Source organism: Rhincodon typus, chromosome 25, assembly GCF_021869965.1.
Source record: "Rhincodon typus isolate 14 chromosome 25, sRhiTyp1.1, whole genome shotgun sequence".
Classification (NCBI taxonomy): Eukaryota; Metazoa; Chordata; class Chondrichthyes; order Orectolobiformes; family Rhincodontidae; genus Rhincodon; species Rhincodon typus.
In genome coordinates, this window is record NC_063356.1 from 41,691,185 (window position 1) to 41,711,342 (window position 20,158).

Consider the following 20,158-nt stretch of genomic DNA (forward strand, 5'->3'; position numbering starts at 1 on the left):
GATATATTGAGTGGTTCCTTCATAGTGCTGCCCCTGTGCTTCCAGTGGCCGGGTTTAGAAGATTATCTGGAGCTGAAATGGTCAGGATTCTGGAACCTCTCTCCCCATGGGATCAGGAATGAGGTAAGGAAGGGCAGAATGTTTCTTTGCTTTGTGCCAAAGTGGACCATCATGTAGCAAAGCCACAAAGCCCCGAACTGCGGACTCATTCCATGTCTCTGACCCCTGTGTGTCTTGTCGACGGATCGTTCTTGGTGGCAATGTTGATACCATGCCTGCAGGCCGTTCCGCAATGAGGGCAGTAGAACTGAGATTGGGTCAGGGACAATTCCCAATGAAACTGTTGGAAAAATCCAGAAATCCTCCTATGCAAAGGGTTTTAATTCGATTTCTCTTTTAGGGGACGTGCTGTATGAAATACTGCAACAGATCAATAACTACAGAAACTTTGCACAGAGGAATTTCATCATGAATGTGCCAGCAGAACAGGCCATGCACACCTCCCCTGGAACTCTTCTCAACCCCTTCGAAGGTATGATTGTATCCTTCAGGCAATTTCCTGGGAGACCCCACTTCCAGTATCAATTATAGGGTGGGGAAGGGTCAATACAGAGCATCACTCAGGGCCATATCTTCCCTACATGACTAACACTCATCCCCAGTCCAAGGTGGACAGAGAACTGGGACCTGAGCAGGTTTACTCATGGATCTCCAGGAAATGTGGGAATGATAGCCACTGAGGTTGGACTGTGCAATATATACAAGAGGAATGAAGAGAGTGAGCCATGTGAAACCCATTTTCCAACGGCAGACGCTGCAAACATTGTTAATTATGGCTCAATTGATGAGAAGTGCGAAGAAGTAATTGAGGGAACTAAAAAAAAAAAAAATTCACATCAGTTCAAGCCCATTTAAAATTCCCTGTGTCATACTGATATCTCGGATCCTGTTTCGATCTAAAAGACTAATACAGAGTGGAATCACGGGTGATAGAGAAAAGACAGGAAAGTGGAGTTGGAGATTATCAGATCAGCCATGATCTCATTGAATGAGACTCATTGGGGCTGAATGCCCTATTTCTGTTTCTACATATTATGTTTCTGCCTTTTTCCCTTGTGCTTATCTTTGTCAAATTGGACATTATCCCTGCTGCTCTTTTCTGTGATCTAAAGAAATACATTTTTCTTTTTAACCATTCTGGCAAAAATTAGCCATCAGTGCAAGCCTGTCATTAAAAGTTGTAATTGGCCAGACTAGTGCAGAAAATGAGTGGGTCAGGGCCTCGCTTAATTTCGACCTCCCTTATCTGTCCCTAATCTCTCTCCCTTGTCCAGCAAAAGACAGGGGGTGACGGTGATGGATCTCCAGTTTCAAACAGATTTGTCCAAAGACAAAGTAATTCTGTCACAAAAGGGTAGATTATTGTTTGTCACATTTCTCTGTAGTGGGACAGCCATTGCGGAAACCCCCTTCTTTGCATGGGGATCCGGGTTCGAATCCCGCCACGGCAGACGGTGGAATTTGAATTCAATAAATATCTGGAATTAAAGGTCTAATGATGACCATGAATCCATTGTTGATTGTTAGAAAAACCCGTCTGGTTCACTAATGTCCTATAAGGAAGGAAACTGCCATCCTTACTTAGTCTGGCCTACATGTGACTCCAGACCCACAGCAATGTGGTTGACTCTTAACTGCCCTCTGGGCAATTCGGGATGGGCAATAAATGGCTGCCTGGTCAGTGATGCTCTCATCCCGTGAATGAATAAAAAAAAAGTGGACCTTATGATCAACTGGAATATTTGATCAACCTTCTCCCATAGGTGCTGGTTAATAAAATGGTTTCTGTAAATATAATGTTTTATTACGAGGGGAATTGAATGCAAGATTAGGGAGGTGATACTTTGGTGAGGGCATTGGTGAGACCCCATCTGGAGGACTGTGTACAGGACTGGCCACCATACTTATGGAGGACGCTAATGTATTGGAAACAGTTCAGAGAAGGTTTCCTTGGCTTCTATCTGGAATAAGCGGATTGCCTTATGAGGAAACGCTAGATAGACTAGGCCTGTATCCCCTGGAGTTTACAAGGGGGTATGTGACTTCATCGAAACATATAAGATACTGAGACGACTTGACCAGGTGGAATGTGAATGTTCCCTGTTATGGGAGAATCTAGAACTAGGGGGCATTGTTTAAAAATAAATGTTGCCTATTTAAGACAGAGATGTGGAAACATTTTTCTCTGGGGATTGGGAGCCTCTGAAAGTATCTTCCTCAAAAAATAGTGGATGCAAAATCTTTAAATATTTTTAAGGCACAGGTAGATTCTAGCAAGGAGATAAAAGATTATCGGGGATATACGGGCATGTAGAGTTAAGGTTAAAGTTAGATCCACCATTGATTTTATTGAATGGTGAAACAGGCTCGAAGGGCCGAGTGGCATCCTGCTGTTTCATGTTTGTGCATTCCAGGCTGACCCTTCAGTGAGGCATTGAGAGAGGGTTGTGCTGCCTGAGATGCCCTTTCAGGTGAGGCGTTAAGTTGGAATCCGTCAGATCAGGTGTACGTGACTCTATTTGAATAAGATGGCTCTCCCAGCATTTCATCTGACCTTCCTCAACCAACATAACCAAAAACAGCTTGTGCACTCATTTACCGCTGTGCTGATGTCTACAGCAATACTTCAAATTAATTCAGCATCTCTGAAACACATTAGAACATTCTGAGAAAAGCTCACTTTGACAAATGATTTCATAATCCCCACATTGGTTTTCAGGGATTATCTGACCTAGCCATGCCCTACAGCTCTCACTGAGGTTCCTGAATTGCCATTCACTGAACTCTGCTGTGTCAAACATGTTCATCCAATAGCGGAGAGCACTGTCATAACACCATGACTGCCTCAATGCTCCTGTGGAAAACGACCTCTCTGTGCAGTTAAATGAAGAATTGGCTGCGTTTCAGCTGCCTTTGATGTACACAAGGGAGAAACTAGAACACTGGCATTTAGAAGTGTTTCTTATTGAGACTCGCTGTGAGTCACACTGGGTTATATTCATAGGTATTCAGCCTGTCTGCATCTTGTAAATAACATCCTGTGCTTGCTTTAAATGGCACAGTGCTGGCTCTGAGTGAGCTGGGACTGAGCAAATTGCAAAACAGACAGCAGCAAATAGAATACTGTTGGAAAATCTAGTTCAGGTTGTTTAATATTGAGGAATTTCAGAAAGTTTCCCAATGGTTTCCATGTCAGTCAATTACGTGGACTCTAACCCTGGTTACTACACAGAGCAGTCAGTGGGACACACCCCAGCCTGGCAGTGAATGGTATTTATCAATTCCTAACAGAGAGGGTTTTATAGTCAGTTAGACCTGAGAAATAAACAACAGTACTTATCATCAACTCTGCAATAATACTAAGTTCAGGAACTGAGATAACAAGATGCAGAGCTGGATGAACACAGCAGGCCAAGCAGCATCATAGGAGCAGGAAGGCTGACGTTTCGGACCTAGACCCTTCTGCTGTTCTGTTCCAAAACGCATTGTTTGCATCTCTCCGAGATGTTCAAAGGACTTTTGAGATTCAACAATTTAAATGGGACCATGAGTTTTATTTAGCAATAATTTTTGTTTTAAACACAGTTCCTGTGGAGTTTCCTCTTAGGCAGTTGCCCTTTTAGAGCAGAGAGGCTATTCTTTGACCTTGTGACCAGTGATGGCAGCTTACTGTACAAGCTATCACTTCTCCCATTGCTTCCATATATGAGTCGGTCTACTTCCTTTTCGGTAATTATTCCCAGTTCCCATCCGTCCCCTCCCCCGCCACCGCCTTCCACTATATCTGTTCCAACCAGTTTGGCTCTTCCCCATGAGAGGCAATGACAGTTTCAGCTTCACCAGGAAGTAGAGGGTGTTGTCACGGTGACTCAACCAGCAAACAGAGAAACAGAAGGAGGACAGGTTCAGTTTCATCCAGTTCTTTTACGGAACCTGTTCTAATCAGGCACAGAATTGTAAAATAACACAGTACAGAGAGAAACTAGTGACTTCACTATGCCAGTTTTGAAGGAGCATATCACACACTGAAATATTTAACTTCCTTTTAAAAGTCAGTCTTGAATCTGCTTCTGTTACCCCTTCAGGTAACAACAGCCCGGATCAGGGCAACTTGATGTTGTAACAAAGATACTTAATTCCTGTCACCTCTGATTTGTCTACCATTTCCCTCTGTCTGTGTCCCAAAGTCCTTCAGTCATAGAGTCATAGAGCTGTACAGCATGGAAAGAGACCCTTCGGTCCAACTCGTTCATGCTGACCAGATATCCTAAATTAACCTAGTCCCATTTTGGCCCATATCTCTCTAAGCCTTTCCTATTCATATACCCATCCAGATGCCTCCACCACTTCCTCTAGCAGCTCGTTCCATATACACACCACCCTCTGTGTGAAAAAGTTGTCCCTCAGGTCCCTTTTGATATCTTTCCCCTCTCACCTTAAACCTATGACCTCTAGTTTTGGACTCCCCTACCCTGGTAAAAAAAAAACTTTGACTGTTCAGCCAATACTTGCTGCTCATGATTTTATAAACTTCTATAAGGTCACCCCTCAGCCTCCGATGCTCCAGCAAAAATAGCCCCGGCCTATTCAGCCTCTCCCTGTAACCCAAACCCTCCAACCCTGGCAGCACCCTTGTAAATCTCTTCTGAATCCTTTCAAGTTTCACAACATCTATCCTATAGCAGGGAGACCAGAATTGAATGCAGTGTTTCCAAAAGTGTTACTTGAAAATAGTATCTCTTGACTTAATCTAACACTTCATGGTATTGAACATCTCGATCGAATTCCCTTAACCTTTCCTGCTGCAGGGAGACAATCGCAGGTTTACCTTTGTCTCGATGTAAGTGCCTTTTTGATAGCCTTCTCATGAATTGATTACTTAATTAAGACTCAGTAACATATAAAGATGGCAGGTGATGTATTGTGACTGCAGAGTGTGGGAGCTTTGGGTTGCAAGTGTGATCTAGAGCAAACACATCTCCAGTAAGTGTCTGCAACTCTGGTGACTTCAGCTCAGAGTTGATGAGCTGGAGGCTGAGCTGCAGACAACTGGACATTTGTTCCAGAAGGTGGTCAAACATTTTAGGGGCAGATATTGATGCTCTGTTAGATGGAACTGCTGGATTCTTGGACTTTAGCCAGTTGTCCAACAGGTTTAAGCTTCTTGCAGCCTGCATGACTGGGAGTGGGCACTGCACAGTAATTGACCAAACTGACTGTAACACTATGGTACAGGAAGTCATAGAAACATAGCAAATAGGAGCAGGAGGAGGCCATTCCGTCCTTTTGAGCCTATCCTATATAGTTAACATTTCTAGCAGGGAGAGTTAATAACAATGTTGGGGATAGTATAGTCAGTATTGTTAGCTAATGGTGAACCTTACGGAATGGAGAGCAGATTATTGATGTTAATGATTGAGAGAGAAGTGATAGAGTTGTTACTGTGGACGAGTTTTCACATTAACAGGATGTGATCAGTGGCACTCTGCAGGGATTTGTACCGGGGCCTCAACTATTCATTGATTTATGACGGAGACAATTGGATAGGGAGCCTGGCAATGACAGTAAGATCAATGGCCTTATCATTAGCCCAGATCGAAATGTAACATTACAAAGCTGTGAACAGACAAAGTGAACTATAAAAGTGGATTACATGACCTTTCAAATTGTCAAATATGGTATCATCCACGTTGGATCTAAAATGGATAGAGTAGAGGATGTTCTAAATGGTGACGAATGAGCAAAAACTGGAGACCCAAACACCGAGGAACGCTTCCGTTGGTTAGTGATCTACTCAAGGGCTTGGCCTCTGCTCATCTCCCCTTGCCTCACCATCTCTCCCCCCATCCCCCCAACTTCAATGTCTTCCACTTACCTCTTCTGGTGCTAATCAAAGCCTCCCATTTTCAATCTCAACGAGCAGCATGTCTGAGAATGCATGAAGTGGTTTCCTGTTGTCTCTCTCGTGCTTAAAGCAGGCACAAGTTCTCTTCCCGAAGGATCTGCCATCAGGAAGCAGCTATTGTCCTTTCAGATTCTAGCTCTTCCACCATCACCAGTCACTGGTTCTGCAATTGGCTAAGGCTTGTAGCCCTGACCTGGCTGGACAACTGTTTACACAATGACTGAGCTCCCTCTTGTGACCCTGCTACCCCTGACCTATGTGTGGACCTCATTAAAATCAATCTTGGTGCAATAGTGACCTTTCTATCTTGTGGAGTAGAATACAAAGGGGTAAAAGTCAAATACAAACCTATTGGCCGACACCCAGACTAACCATGAATTGTACTGGAAACTCCGCTTTAGGGAAATGGAGAAAGTTTTCCTGAGCTCAAAATTGGTAATATGTTTGGAGGTGAGGGTAGGGAGTGAGGTATGAGGAAGGGGAAGTGGGAGTGCCAATAAAATCACGGAGAGCCAGGGGCAGTGAGCTCTCCGACCAGGTCCTGCAGTCAGGGAATTTTACTGGCAGTGGGAAAGGTTTTGGACCAGCTTCCCAGCACAAGGTGGTGGTAGATTTTTTTTTTAACAGAATAGGCAAGGCAGCTTCAGTGCTCCAACCATTTTCTCAGAGGAAGGAACCAGTAGATGAATTGTATTTGGACTTCTAGAAGCCATTTGATAAGGTACCTTACAAAAGGTTAAGTCATAAGAGCCCATGGTGTTGGAGGTAATATATTTGCATGAGTAGAGAATTGGGGCTCATGGGCAGGAAACTGGGGATAAGGGGCTGTTTTTCAGGTTGGTGACCTGTGACGGGTGGGGTTCCACAGAGATCAGTGCTGGGCCTGCAACTGTTTACGATATATATTAGTGACATGGAGGAAGGAAGTGAATGTACTGTAGCCAGATTTGCGGATGACATAAAAATAGGTGGAAAGGCAGGTTGTGAGAGGGATACAAACCATTTACAGAGAGACGTTGATAGCTTAAGCAAGTGGGGAAAAAAAGTTGGCAAATGGAGTATAATGTGGGAAAGTGCAAAGTTGTTCATTTTGGAAGGGAGAACAAAAGAACAGCATATTTAACTGGATAAAAACTGCAGAAAGCCGCAACACAAAGGGACTTGAGGGTACTGTGCACGAAACACAGAAAGCTAGCACAGAGGGGCAGCAGGGAATCAGGAAGGCGAATGGAATGTTGGCCCTTATTCCAAGGGGGTTGGAGTATAAGAGCACTGTGGAATGCTGTTCAGAGGGTCGGTGCAGACCCAATGGACCGAATAGCCTCTTTCTGCAATTTATGGGGTGCTATGATTCAAAGATTAATTCAAATATCAAATCTGAGACTGATCAATTTTTGTTATCCAAGAAATATTAAAAGATATGCAAAGATCAGAAGGTAGTGTTATGTTACGTAGAAACATAGAAAAGAAGAACAGAAGTAAGCCATTCAGAAGTAAGCCTGCTCCACTATTCAATCTGATCTGGTTGATTCAACTGAGCACCCTGATCTCGCTTTCTCTCCATATCCTTTGATCCATTTAGCCCTAACAACTATATCTAGCTCCTTCTTGAAAACATTCAATGTTTTGGCCTCAACCACTTTCTGTTGTAGAGACTTCCACTAGCTTGCCATTCTTTTGGTGAGAGATAGTAGGAACTGCAGATGCTGGAGAATCCGAGACAACAAGGTGCAGAGCTGGATGAACGCAGCAGGCCGAGCAGAAAGGCTGACGTTTTGGGCCTAGACCCTCCATCAGAAAAATTTTTCTGATGGAGGGTCTAGGCCCGAAACATCAGCCTTTCTGCTCGTATGATGCTGCTTAGCCTGCTGCATTCTTTTGGTGAAGCAGTTTCTCTTCATCTCGGCCCTAAGTGACCTATCCTGTATCCTTAGACTGTGACCCTTGGTTCTGGACTCCCTGGTCATTGGGAACATCCTTCCTGCATTTACCCTTTGAATCCTGTTTGAATTCTATAGGTTTCTATGAAATCCCCCTTCATTCTTTTGAACTCCGGTAAATATAGTCCTAACCGATCCAGTCCCTCTTTATACGTCAGACCTACTGTCTCAGGAAGCAGTCTTTTGACGCATTCCCTCCTTAGCCAGAACATCCTTCCACCGATAAGGAGACCAAAACTGCACACAATACTCTTGGTGTGGTCTCACCAAGGCCCTGTACAATTGCAGAAGGATATCACTGCTCCTGCACTCCAATCCTCTTGCTGTGAAGGCCAACATACCATTTACCTTCTTCACTGCCTGCAGCTCCTGTAGTGTTTACTTTCAGCTGTATAAGGACACCCAGGTCTCATAGATTTCCCAATCTGTCACCAGATAATAATCTGCCTTCCTGTTTTTGCTACCAAAATGATAACCTCTCATTTATCCACACTATATTTCATCTGCCATGCATTTGCCCACACACTCAACTTGTTCAAATCACAAGTTGCAAATCATTCAGGAATTGATTAAATATCTGAACAATCTTGAGGGACAAATGGGCTTGGTTATGTTCCTAGGTTCCTATAATGTCTCCCTTTATTCTTCCTTCCAAAGCAAATCTCTTCACATTGCTCAGTATCTGCCCATACCTTCAGCTTGCCCATGTCAGTCAGGGGCCTCCGACACCCCGATTAACATTCCTCGTGTATTCAGCAATTACGTCCTGCTTATTAAGGTTCTGATTGTTAACCAAAAACAGAAGGGCTCTGTAATGAGCCCTGGAGAACATCACTGCATCCTCCTCTGCAGCCTGAGAATCATCTATTTGAACCGTACTCCCTGCTTCATGTTCCTGAGCCAGTTTTAGATCAGTGGCCTGAATCATACCACAAGTTGGCCGAATGTTATATTTGGCAGGTTTCATGGTGCGGGGTGGGTTTCTCTCTGCATGGCATAGCAACTTTTCTCACACTGTCTGCTTGAAGCTGTTTCATTACCCAGGCTGTATGCTCCAGTGGTACCTACCTGTCCTATTCTCCCATTACAACCACTGCCTGGACCCCTAGCACAGGCTAGTGCTGATGATGCCCTGCTGCCCTGATTGGCTCCTATCAATGGATCCCGATGTATCAGACAGAGGGCAATTGTGATTCCACTTTGCTGATGGGACTTGGAGTTCCTGGTGGACAGGGGTGTGTGGGTATTGCTGCCCAAGGAACGTGCCCTGGGAGTTTGTTCCATTCTTACACAAGAAGAGGGCATCACTGGCTAGACCAACATTCACTGCTTATCCCTAATTGTCCAGAGAGCTGTTAAGTGTCGACCATATTCCTGTGGGTCACATGTAGACCAAACCACGGTAAGAATCTTGGAGATAGCAGGAACTGCAGATGATGGAGTCAGAGTCGATACAGTGTGGAGCTGGAGGAGCACAGCAGGTCAGGCAGCATTAGAGGAGCAGGAGTGTTGACATTTTGGGTCGGGGTCCTTCTTCAGGTCTGCTCATAGCAGGATCCTGTAAGGATAGCTCCCACCTTCCTGCTGCCTCAGTTCAGTCCTGAGCAGGAGGCCCTTGGTTGCTTTTCCTGCCCTGCTGCCAATTGAGGTCGTTTTGTGGCCCTTAAAGACTCACTTAAATTCCTCATCCTACCTGGTCTGCAATTCCCTCAGGCTGCAGGCAGGATGAGAAAGATTTGGCCTACCTGACTGCTGACCTAGTGAGGGCCAGGCCCTCTACAGATGCCACCAGGCTCGCTGAGATTTTCCAGCAATTTCTGTTTCTGTTTCTGATTTCCAGAATCCACAGTACTTTTGGATTTTTATTTAGTGCTTGCTGTCAGTTTATTTTGGGGATGAGCTGGGTAGGAGTGTTGGTGGGAGGCTGTCCCTCTGACTGCACTAAAATGTGAAACACCAAGCACTGGACCTAGGGCAGGGTGGGGCCTGCTGAGAGGCACCCTCCTGCTCTTACTTCTTGCTCCCCACCCACCCCTTTCTCCCCAAGGCGGGACTTCCCGCTCCTTCTTTGTAATTTGGGCAGAAAGTTCACCAGTGGCCAATCAACTGTCCGATTGACTAAGTTAGGCCTTGGGTTCCTCTCCAGGAACCATTCCTCTCCTAAGTACCTCTACATAGCTGATGTTGAAGCTGCTGTCTCTATCTCAGGCAGCATTTAACCCTCTGGCCCCACCCCATATCCATGCAGGACTGGAAAAGTTGTTATAGCTTTTGAATCTCCAGCGTTATATACCTAAGTACCTAGAATGCAGTCCATCTGGACTGCGTAATGTCCCTAATTTAGCTCTTTATGTTACCCTTTGGATTACAATATCCGGGGATGTAGTCTCCTTGCAATTGGTGCAAAACCATCGAATGTGCATATTTTGGAGAAATTTAACCATCCAATTAAAATGCATTACAGAATATATCTATCAAACTTTAGTAATGGTAACATTTCATTGTGTGAATTGCAGATGCTGTGCTGTAGTCACTAGATAAACAATCCATTGTCAACTATAAAAATAATCCTAGACTTGAAAGGCAAGTTGTAGCCTGCTCCGTCACTGAATCAGTTTATAAAACCTGGTGAAAACTCAAGACTTCTCTGCAGAGGTCTTTAATATTAGAACTGTTACAAGTGTGCAAACTCTTTGTGTTTATATAATTATTTATTGTAAATTGTATATTCTTATTTACATGTTGTGATGTGACTATGTTTAAGTTGCTCTCTGAGATGGTAGCAGAAATGCTCTTGATAAAGTGTTTGAATACTTTCATTGCTAGCTTCTGCTCAACTGGTTGTTGTTTGGTCATTTTCATGTATCTATATTATTTAGATCTTTTTAAGCACCCCTGTGCTAGCTTTCAATTGGCATATTCCACAATTGGTGCAGGGTTACCCACAGTGAAGTGTGATCCAACAAGGTGTAGATGATGACAAGACTTTTGCAAATTGTTACAGGCCGAATACATTAAATATCCTCATACTTATTAACATAGAAACAAAGAAAATGGGAGCAGGAGTAGGCTATTCGGCCCGTTGAGCCGGCACCACCATTCACTATGATCATCCAACTCAGTCCCCTGTTCCCGCTTTCTCTCCATACCTGCTTAGCCCTAAGAATTATAATTATAGTCCCTAACTCCTCCTTAAAAACATTGTGTTTTCGCCTCGATCGTTTCTTGTGGGAGAGAATTCCATAGGCTCACCACTCCTTGGGTGAAGAAATTTCTCCACAGCTTAGTCCTAAATGGCCTGACTGTGAGCCCTGGTCTGGACGCCCCAGTCATGGGGACATCCATCCTGCGTTTACCCTGTCTAATCCTGTTATAGATTTATAGATCTCCATGAGATCCCCATTAAGAGCAGAAGAGATTAAGGAATGATGTAGGAGGTTTTATAAATTATAAAGCACAGCTAGGAAAAAAGGGGCAGTATTTATATCGTGCCTTTCGTGAATTCATTATGACTTGAAGTCCAAGAAGTATTTTTAAAGTGTGGTTACTGTAGAAATGTTTGCAAACATGACTGGAGACTGGTACATGACTTACCTGAAGTGAGCACATCTGACAATGCAGCTGTTTGTCTGTAGTGGACTGAAGGGTCGACCAAGGTAACTGGCTCACGTCTCTGAAATTAGTCTGAATCCAACAACGTTCTGAATCCAAGGCCAGGGTGCTACCACTTTTTTTAGAAAAAGGCTGACACCTGGGGAAGGGAAAGATTTTTTTTTCTTAAAAAAAACCTACCTACAGCACATGGACTGCAGTGACTGAAGAAGGTAGCTCATCACCACCTTCTCCAGGGCAACTAGGGATGGGCAATAAATGCTGGGCCCAGTCAGCGACACCCATGTTCCATCAAACTTTAAAAAAACTTTAACTGTAGGTTGACCAACAATGCCCTTAGAAAGGGGGATCCAGGATGTTGACCCACCAACAGTGAAGGAATGGTGATATATTTCCAAGTCAGGATGGTGAGTGGCTCAGAGGGGAACTTGCAGGGGGTGGTGTTCCCATGTATCTGCTGTCCTTGTCCTTCTAGATTGAAGTGGTCATGGGTTCGGAAAGTCTGTCTGAGGATCTTTGGTGAATTTCTACAGCGCATCTTGTAAATAGTACACACTGCTGCTACTGAGCGTTGGTGGTGGAGGGAGTGGATGTTTATGGATGTGGTGCCAATCAAGCGGCCTGCTTTTTCCTGGATGGTGCCAAGCTTCATGAGTGTTGTGGAGCTGCACACATCCAGACAAGTGGGGAGTATACCACCATACTCCTGACTTATTTTTAAATGGGAAATAAACAACTCCTCCAGACTAAGAGCAAGGGCAACAGGCTGTGTGCAAATCCTACCTCCATGCACCAGCACTGTGTGGAAGATTCAACAAAACATGTTCAATCCAAAAACAGCCCTCCAGCCTATACCCCTTACATCATCTTCACACCAAGGACTCCCCATTCCTTAACCATGCCAGCCCATACTATCTCCATTTCACCCAATGCCCCTATATCTACCAGCTGGCCCTTTATAGCCAGTCTGCAAAATTCCTGTCAACTAATGCCACCCACACCCCGCTTTATCCTTCCATCTACTGGGCCAGCACACTGAGCAGACCATGAGCAGACCTCAGGACCCATAAGACCTAAGAGCAGAACTAGGCCATTCAGCCCATCAAGTCTGCTGTGCCATTCAGTGTGATCCTGGCTGATCTGATAATCCTCAACTTCAGTTCTTTGCCTTTTCCACACAACCCTTGAATCCCTTTCCTTTTCATTGAATCCCTGCAGGTTGGAAGCAGGCCATTCCGAAATCTCTCCTTCTCCAATCTGCATATACTTAATGATGCCCCCAGCCTCCAGAACCCTCTGCAATAAAGAATTCCACAGATTCGCTTCCCTCCGAGGAAAAAATTCCTCCTCCTCTCTGTCTGAAATGTGTGACCCCTGTTCTGAGATTGTTCCCTCTGGCCCTAGACTCTCCCACCAGGGAAAACAATCTTGTCAATTTCCAAAGAATCTTGTCTACTTCAATAAGGTTGTCTCTCATTATAATGAGTACAGGCCCAACCTACTCTACCTGTCCTCCATATGACAGTCCTTCCATAAACAGGATGAAACCTAGTGAATCTCCTCTGGACTGCCTCCATTGCCAGTTTATCTTTTCTTTGACAAGGGGCCCAAAGCCCTTCAGAGTATTGCAGCTGTGGTCTGACTGTTTCCTACTTTTAAATTCCATTCACCTTGAATTAAAGGACAGTGTTCCATCTGCCTTCTCTATTACCCACTGAACTTGGATGCTGGCTTTCTGTGAATCATGAACAAAGACTCCCAAATCCCTCGGTTCCGTAACTTTCTGCGGTTTATCTCCATCGAAATAATATTCAGTTCCACTATTCTTCCAGGCAGAATGCATGGCTCACATTTTCCCACATTATATTCTATCTGCCAAGTTTTTGCCCACCCTTAACCTGATTTGATTTGATTTAATTCGATTTATTGTTGTCACATGTACCTAGGTAGTGTGAAAAGTTTTGTTTTGCGTGCGGTACAGGCAGGTCATACCATACAAAGTGCATTAGGGTAATAGCACAGAGTGAGGAGCACAATGTTACGGCTGCAGAGAAGGCACACAAAGAGCGAGATCAACATTCAATTTAAAAGTTGAGGTTCAGAAATCTAATAACAGTGGGGAAGAAGCTGTTCTTGAACCTTTTGTTTCGTGTGTTTAAGCTTCTGTATCTTCTGCCTGCAGAAGAGGTTGGAAGAGATTGTAACTGGGGTGGGAGGAGTCTTCGATGATGTAGGTTGCCTTCCTGAGGCACTGGATGGAAGGTTGGCTTGCATGATGTTCTGGGCTGTGTTCACAACTCTCTGTAGTTTCTTACGGTCCTGAGCAGAGCAGTTGCCGTACCAAGCTGTGACACACAGATAGGATGTTTTCTATTGTGCGTCAATCAAAATTGGTAAGAGTCACTGTGGACATGGTGAATTTCCTTAGCCTCCTGAGAAAGTAGAAGCATTGTTGTGCCTTCTTGACCCTTGCATTGATTTGGACGGACGAGGACAGATTGTTGGTGATCGTCACTCCCAGGAACTTGATGCTGTCGACCACCTCCAGCTCAGCACCGTTGATGCAGACAGGGGCATGCCCTCCACTCTGCTTCCTGAAGTTAATGACCAGCTCCTTCATTTTGCTGATGTTGAGGGCAAGATTGTTATCCTTACACCATGCTGCTAAGCACTGTATCTCTTTCCTGTATTTTGTCTCATCTTTGCTTGAGATCTGGCCTACAACAGTCATGTTGTCAGCGAACTTGTAGACAGAGTTATGACAAAGCTTGAGCACAGAGTCATGAGTGTATAGGGAGTATAGTAAGGGGCTGAATATTCAGCCTTGTGGGGCACTGGTGTTGAGGATTGTGGTGGGGGAGATGTTATCGCCTATTCTTACTGATTGCGGTCTACGGGTCAGGAAGTTGAAGATCCAATTGCAGAGGGTGGAGCAGAGTCCCAGGTCTCGGAGTTTGCAGATTAGTTTGGATGGAATTGTGGTGTTGAAGGCAGAGCTGCAGTTGATAAGTACGAACCTAACCTGTCTACATCCTCAGCAAACTCTTTGTATTATCCTCATCATTTGCCTTCCCCCTTATTCTTGTGTCATGTACTAATTTAAAAGAAAGTAAATTTATATTACTCAAAATATATTTCAGACTTCACTATATTAGCAAAAACACTCCTGCTCGTTTAAAATACATTTACTAAACTCAAATTCCTTCACTTCATAAAAACAAAATTGAATTCAACTACAACGAGAATTGAAATTCAAAGTTACACATCAAAGAGTCTAAAACTACTTGTGCCTATCAAATTATGGAATCGAAATCACCCCACTGTCATATGAAAAATCATTTTAGACGGTACTAATCCAGTAATGCAAATCCTCAAGTTGGTAGTAATCACATTGAAACAGGAAACTATTTATTTTTAACTCTGTACACTTTTTTTTGAAAAAGATTAAAAGACCAGGAGCTTTGACTGGTCTCTTCACCAGTTTGGCAGTTCTTCTGTGGTGTGATAGTTCTTTCGTAGTTTGACAGTTCTTTGACAATTTGATGTCTACATTATTTTATGCACTTTTTTCCACATAGTCTTAAAGGGCACCTGGCATCTCTCAAAGGGTTACCTTATCTGTTGCTATAAGGATTCCATACTCCACTTCTTCCAAAGGTGTCCTGGGACCGGATCTAAAAAAAAGTACCTAGTTATACAAATGAGGTCCTGACCTGCTCTTACCTGGTCCTGATCTGCACACTCTGGTGTACAGACACTTGCCTCATCAAATGCACCCAGGACTAGAGGCTGCACAGCCAAATCCCCAGCTGACTCCACTCCCAGCCCCGTGAAGATGAAAAATGCCCTGTACAGGGGCATTCCCTGGGATTTCCGAGAACTTCTGCCATTTTTGCCATGAAGGAAATTCTGTGCCTTACAATAAAATGTTGCAGTCGAAATATCTATCGATCTTTTAAATTGAACGTTTTAAACAATTTCAGTCTGTGGTTCATTTCAAAGCCACTTGTAACTGGGGTACCCCTCTTCTGTCAGGCCGTGAACTGAGTCCAGAGAGTGAAAGAGACAGACTCATGGGGATTGTTAAAATGTTTACTCATGCAATGGAACCAGCAAGTGCTGAAAAGCTGCTTCTAAGCTGTCTTGTTAAAAATTGATGTGGGCATCATTGGCTATCCAGCATTTATTGCCCATTCCTAGTTGCCCCTTGAGAAGGTGGTGGTGAGCTGCATTTTCGAACCGCTGCAGTCCTCCTGCTGTGGGTTGACCCACAATGCTATTAGGGAGGGAATTCCAGGATTTTGACCCAGCGACAGTGAAGGAACAGCAGTGTATTTCCAAATCAGGATGGTGAGTGACTTGGAGGGGAACTTGCACGGGGTGGTGTTTCCATGTATCTGCTGCCCTTGTCCTTCTAGATGGAAGTGGTTATGGGTTTGGAAGGTGCTGTCTGAGGATCTTTGGTGAATTTCTGCAGAACATCATGTGGATGCTCCCACAGAGGAAGGGCTGGTGGTGGTGGCCTGTCTTCACCCTTGTCCTACACTCAAACATTACAGGAAAGGGGAATGCTGGCGTGAATCTTGGAATTGGGTCCTGCCCCCAAGTCATCCTGAGTCAGCAGAAATTCAGGCCATTTGATTTAAGGCAGAAATCGGGAGAGGTTTTCCATTGCACAGAAAGTGTGACACTGTAGAAGTCCCTGTCAAAATTCAACATGTGAGGATCAGTTAGCCAGGGTATCTAAAGGAATTGGGAATAAAGTGATATATTGCACATTGTCAAGGTTAAACACTAACATAGACTGTTGTTACAAAATGACTGTTGTTACAAAATGACTGAAACAACAAGGAGAACAATGTAAGATATACTGACTGATTCCTAGTGCTTTTGTTAACAGCACAGAGTTTTTATAAGAATAGCCTTGTAATTTTTCTTTTATAAATATTATGTAATTCCCTTTTGAAAGTTATGAGTGAATCTGCTTACAATACTCTTTCTGCCAGTACCTACTTGAATGTGATAACTCACCTGGATGAATGGGACATGAAATTTAACACACTTAGATTTGATACATTGTATGTTGTAGGTAGCTACATACTGGAGATCCACAGGTAAACCCGTAATGATTTAAACACTCAGGAGTTCTTTGGTAGTTTGACAGTTCTTTGACAATTTGATGTCTACATTATGTGGAAAAAAGTGCATAAAATAGTCTCAATTGTCAGGAGAGTGGGGAAGTTTAAAAAGAGAACGTAGGTCAATAGTTTTTTATCTCAGTCTGTTCATTTACTGCTGCTTCTTTTCAAACTGCAATCCGCTTCAGAACTGGTTGTCACCTCTGGATCATAAGAACATCAGAAATAGGGGCAGGAGTAGGCCATCTGGCCATCAAGCCTGCTCCGCCATACAATAAGATCATGGCTAATCTTTCCATGGACTCAGCTCCACTTACCCGCCCACTCACCATATCCCTTATCTCCTTTACTGTTCAAAAATCTATCTTTGCCTTAAAAACATTCAACAAGGTAGCCTCAACTGCTTCACTGGGCAGGGAATTCCACAGATTCACAACCCTTTGGGTGAAGAAGTTCCTCCTCAACTCAGTCCTAAATCTGCTTCCCCTTATTTTGAGGCTACACCCTCTATGTCTAATCCACCTAGCCTGCACTTCCCTGGACACTATGTGCAATTTAGCATGGCCAGTCTACCTAACCTGCACATAGTCATACAGCAAGAAACAGACCCTCGGTCCAACTAGTCCATGCCAAACATAATCCCAAACCAAAATAGTCCCTGCCTGCTCTTGGCTGATATCCCTCCAAACCTTTCCTATTGATGTACTTATCCAAATGTCTTTTAAATGTTGTAAATGTATCCACATGCACCGCTTCTTCAGGAAGTTCATTCCACATATGAACCACCCTCTGTGTAAAAAAATTTGTCTCTCATGTGTTTTTTAAATCTCTCTCCTCTCACCTTAAAAATGTGTCCCCTAGTCTTGAAATCCCCCATCCTAGGGAAAAGACACTGGCCATCAACTCAACTATACCTCTGATTATTTTATAAACTTCTAACAGGTCACCTCTCAAACTCCTATGCTCCAGTGAAAAAAAGTTCCAGCCTTTCTTTATACCTCAAACCTTCCATACCCGGCAACATCCTTGTAAATCTCTTCTGAACCCTCTCCAGCTTAATCGTAGAATCATGGAATCCTTACAGTGTGGAAGTAGGCCATTTGGCCCATCAGGTCCACACTGACCCTTTGAAGAGCATCCCACCCAGACCCAACCCCCCCCACCCTATCCCTGTAACTCTGCATTCACCATGGCTAATCCACCTAACCTGCACGTCTTTGGACTGTGGGAGGAAACTGGAGCACCAACCCAGAGGAGACCCATGCAAACACAAGGAGAATGTGCCAACTCCACACAGACAGTCGCCTGAGAGTAGAATTGAGCCTGGGTCCCTGGAGCTGTGATGCAGCAGTGCTAACCACTGAGCCACCATGTTACCATTGCAACAACATTCTTCTATAACAGGGTGACCATAACTGGACACCGTATTCCAGAAGAGACCTCACCAATATCCTGTGTAAGCTCAACATGACTTCCCAACTCCTATACTCAAAGGACTGAGCAATGAAGGCAAGCATGCCAAACCTTTGGACTGTGGGAGGAAACCGGAGCACCCGGAGGAAACCCACGCAGACACGGGGAGAATGTGCAAACTCCACACAGAGAGTCGCCTGAGTGTGGAATCGAACCTGCGCTCCTGGCGCTGTGAGACAGCAGTGCTAACCACTGAGCAGATCTGGAACATTTCAGCTAGTTTCCATTGGCTCAGTCATTCCACCTGTTGAGCTTTGCTGGGCAAACAGTTTATGGTTGTTGTTCATTCACTGGGTTAAGATGGACATTTCAATATGAAATGTTAATTAATTATTATCTTGGAACCAAGAACTGTTTGCTTCTTTGAAGTTATTGTATTTATAAATTATGTTTATAACGTGTTTATAAATTGTATTTATAAATAGTGCTGCAGTCACTGACCAGACATAACCTCTTGCACTTGAATCTTTTAGTTACCCACGAGCCATCTACAATATTCCAACTGCCTGGACACGTTTCTAACATCTCTGCGCTATCCCACGGGACCACCTTCCAAGCTCGGTCTCAAGTGCGATCGATTGGAACCACAATGGATGGAAGGGAAGAGATGGCGCCATTTCATAGGTTCCAGGTTCACACAGGTATGTCCCAAAGGGCACGGTCACTTCAACACTGCACCAACCAACCAACTGACCCTTACCGAAACCAAACGGTCATTTACATCCACACATGGAGTTAGCGGATAGTTTCCTGCTGACTCTTTGTACAAAAGCAGAATTGAAGCGGTTATCTATAATGCCAAAATGGCTGCTACTTTGGCACAGACATGGCCTGTGATGTCAGCCTGCCAGGATGGGACAGGCTGCAGGAACCACCAGCAGCAGTGCCACCGACAGGAGCAGGGGGCAGAGTATGGGCCCGTGGGGGGGGGGCAGGGGGCAAAGGCCGGGCCCGGGGTGGGGGCAGGGGGCAAAGGCCGGGCCCGTGGGGGGAGCAGGGGGCAAAGGCCGGGCCCGTGGTGGGAGCAGGGGGCAGGGTGCGGGCCCACGGTGGGAGCAGGGGGCAAAGGCCAGGAGTGGGAGTGAGGGGAGACGCCTGCACCAGGAGTGTGGGGGTGGGAGAGGCTGAGAGTGGAACCAACCAGCCTCCATTTATCAATACTGCGCATTAAATTTTATTAAAGAATTTTGAAGATACTTTTCCTGAACACAGACTTCCTGCAGCACCATCTTAGAGACTGGTTTCTGCTCTCCATCACTTAACAATAGGAACAGCTCTCACTTTGCGAATGCTCGCTCTTTGCATCATCTGCAGGTGGCCTCTGTATGAGTTGTATCTGGGTGAAATACAGCAGGGTCTGGAAAGTGCTGCAGAACCTCAGCATATCTGGCAACATCTGTGGAGGGAGACAACAAGGTATAGAGCTGGATGAACTCAGCAGGCCAAGCAGCATCATAGGAGCAGGAAAGCTGACGTTTCGGGCCTAGACCCTTCTTCAGTCTAGGCCCGAAACGTCAGCCTTCCTGCTCCTCTGATGCTGCCTGGCCTACTGTGTTCATCCAGCTCTACACCTTGTTATCTCAGATTCTCCAGCATCTGCAATTCCTGCTATCTGTGGAGGGAGAAATTGCTCTCCCAGCCAATGGTGCCCACTGCTTCTCCCCACATCCCTGAATTTTAAACACATTCAGATATTGAGCCTTTAGTCTTTTTGTTATTCTTCTATTATCCAGTCTTGAGTATTTGTGTACTCTCTCTGCCCCTCTTTACTGTTCTCTGAGCCTCGTTCCCGTATTGCTATTTTCCTCTCTGACTTTGCCTCTGGTCTTTGATATAGCCCATCTTTCTAAATTTGATTCCTGGCCTCCACTATTTAATTTAAAGCCCTTTCTACTCCCCTAGGTATGTGATTCACAAGAACACTGGCCCAAGAATTCTTTTTTATTCATTCATGTGATGAGGGCTTCGTTAGCTGGCCAGCATTTACTGCAGGGGCAGTTAAGAGTCAACCACATTGCTGAGAGTCAGAA

At 44.6% G+C, this 20,158-nt stretch overlaps 1 protein-coding gene across 3 annotated transcripts in view; it reads left to right on the plus strand.

Moving 5' to 3' along the window:
* Positions 1-20,158, plus strand: part of etv7 (ETS variant transcription factor 7) — a 63,083-nt gene that overhangs the window by 24,725 nt on the left and 18,200 nt on the right. For 2 of the 3 annotated variants that reach the window (XM_048612225.1, XM_048612227.1), the window contains exons 4-5: positions 401-532; positions 18,602-18,769. In XM_048612225.1, the coding sequence (XP_048468182.1) occupies positions 401-532; positions 18,602-18,769 (300 nt within the window). The remainder of the gene's footprint in view (positions 1-400; positions 533-18,601; positions 18,770-20,158) is intronic. The other variant, XM_048612226.1, reaches the window with a different exon arrangement.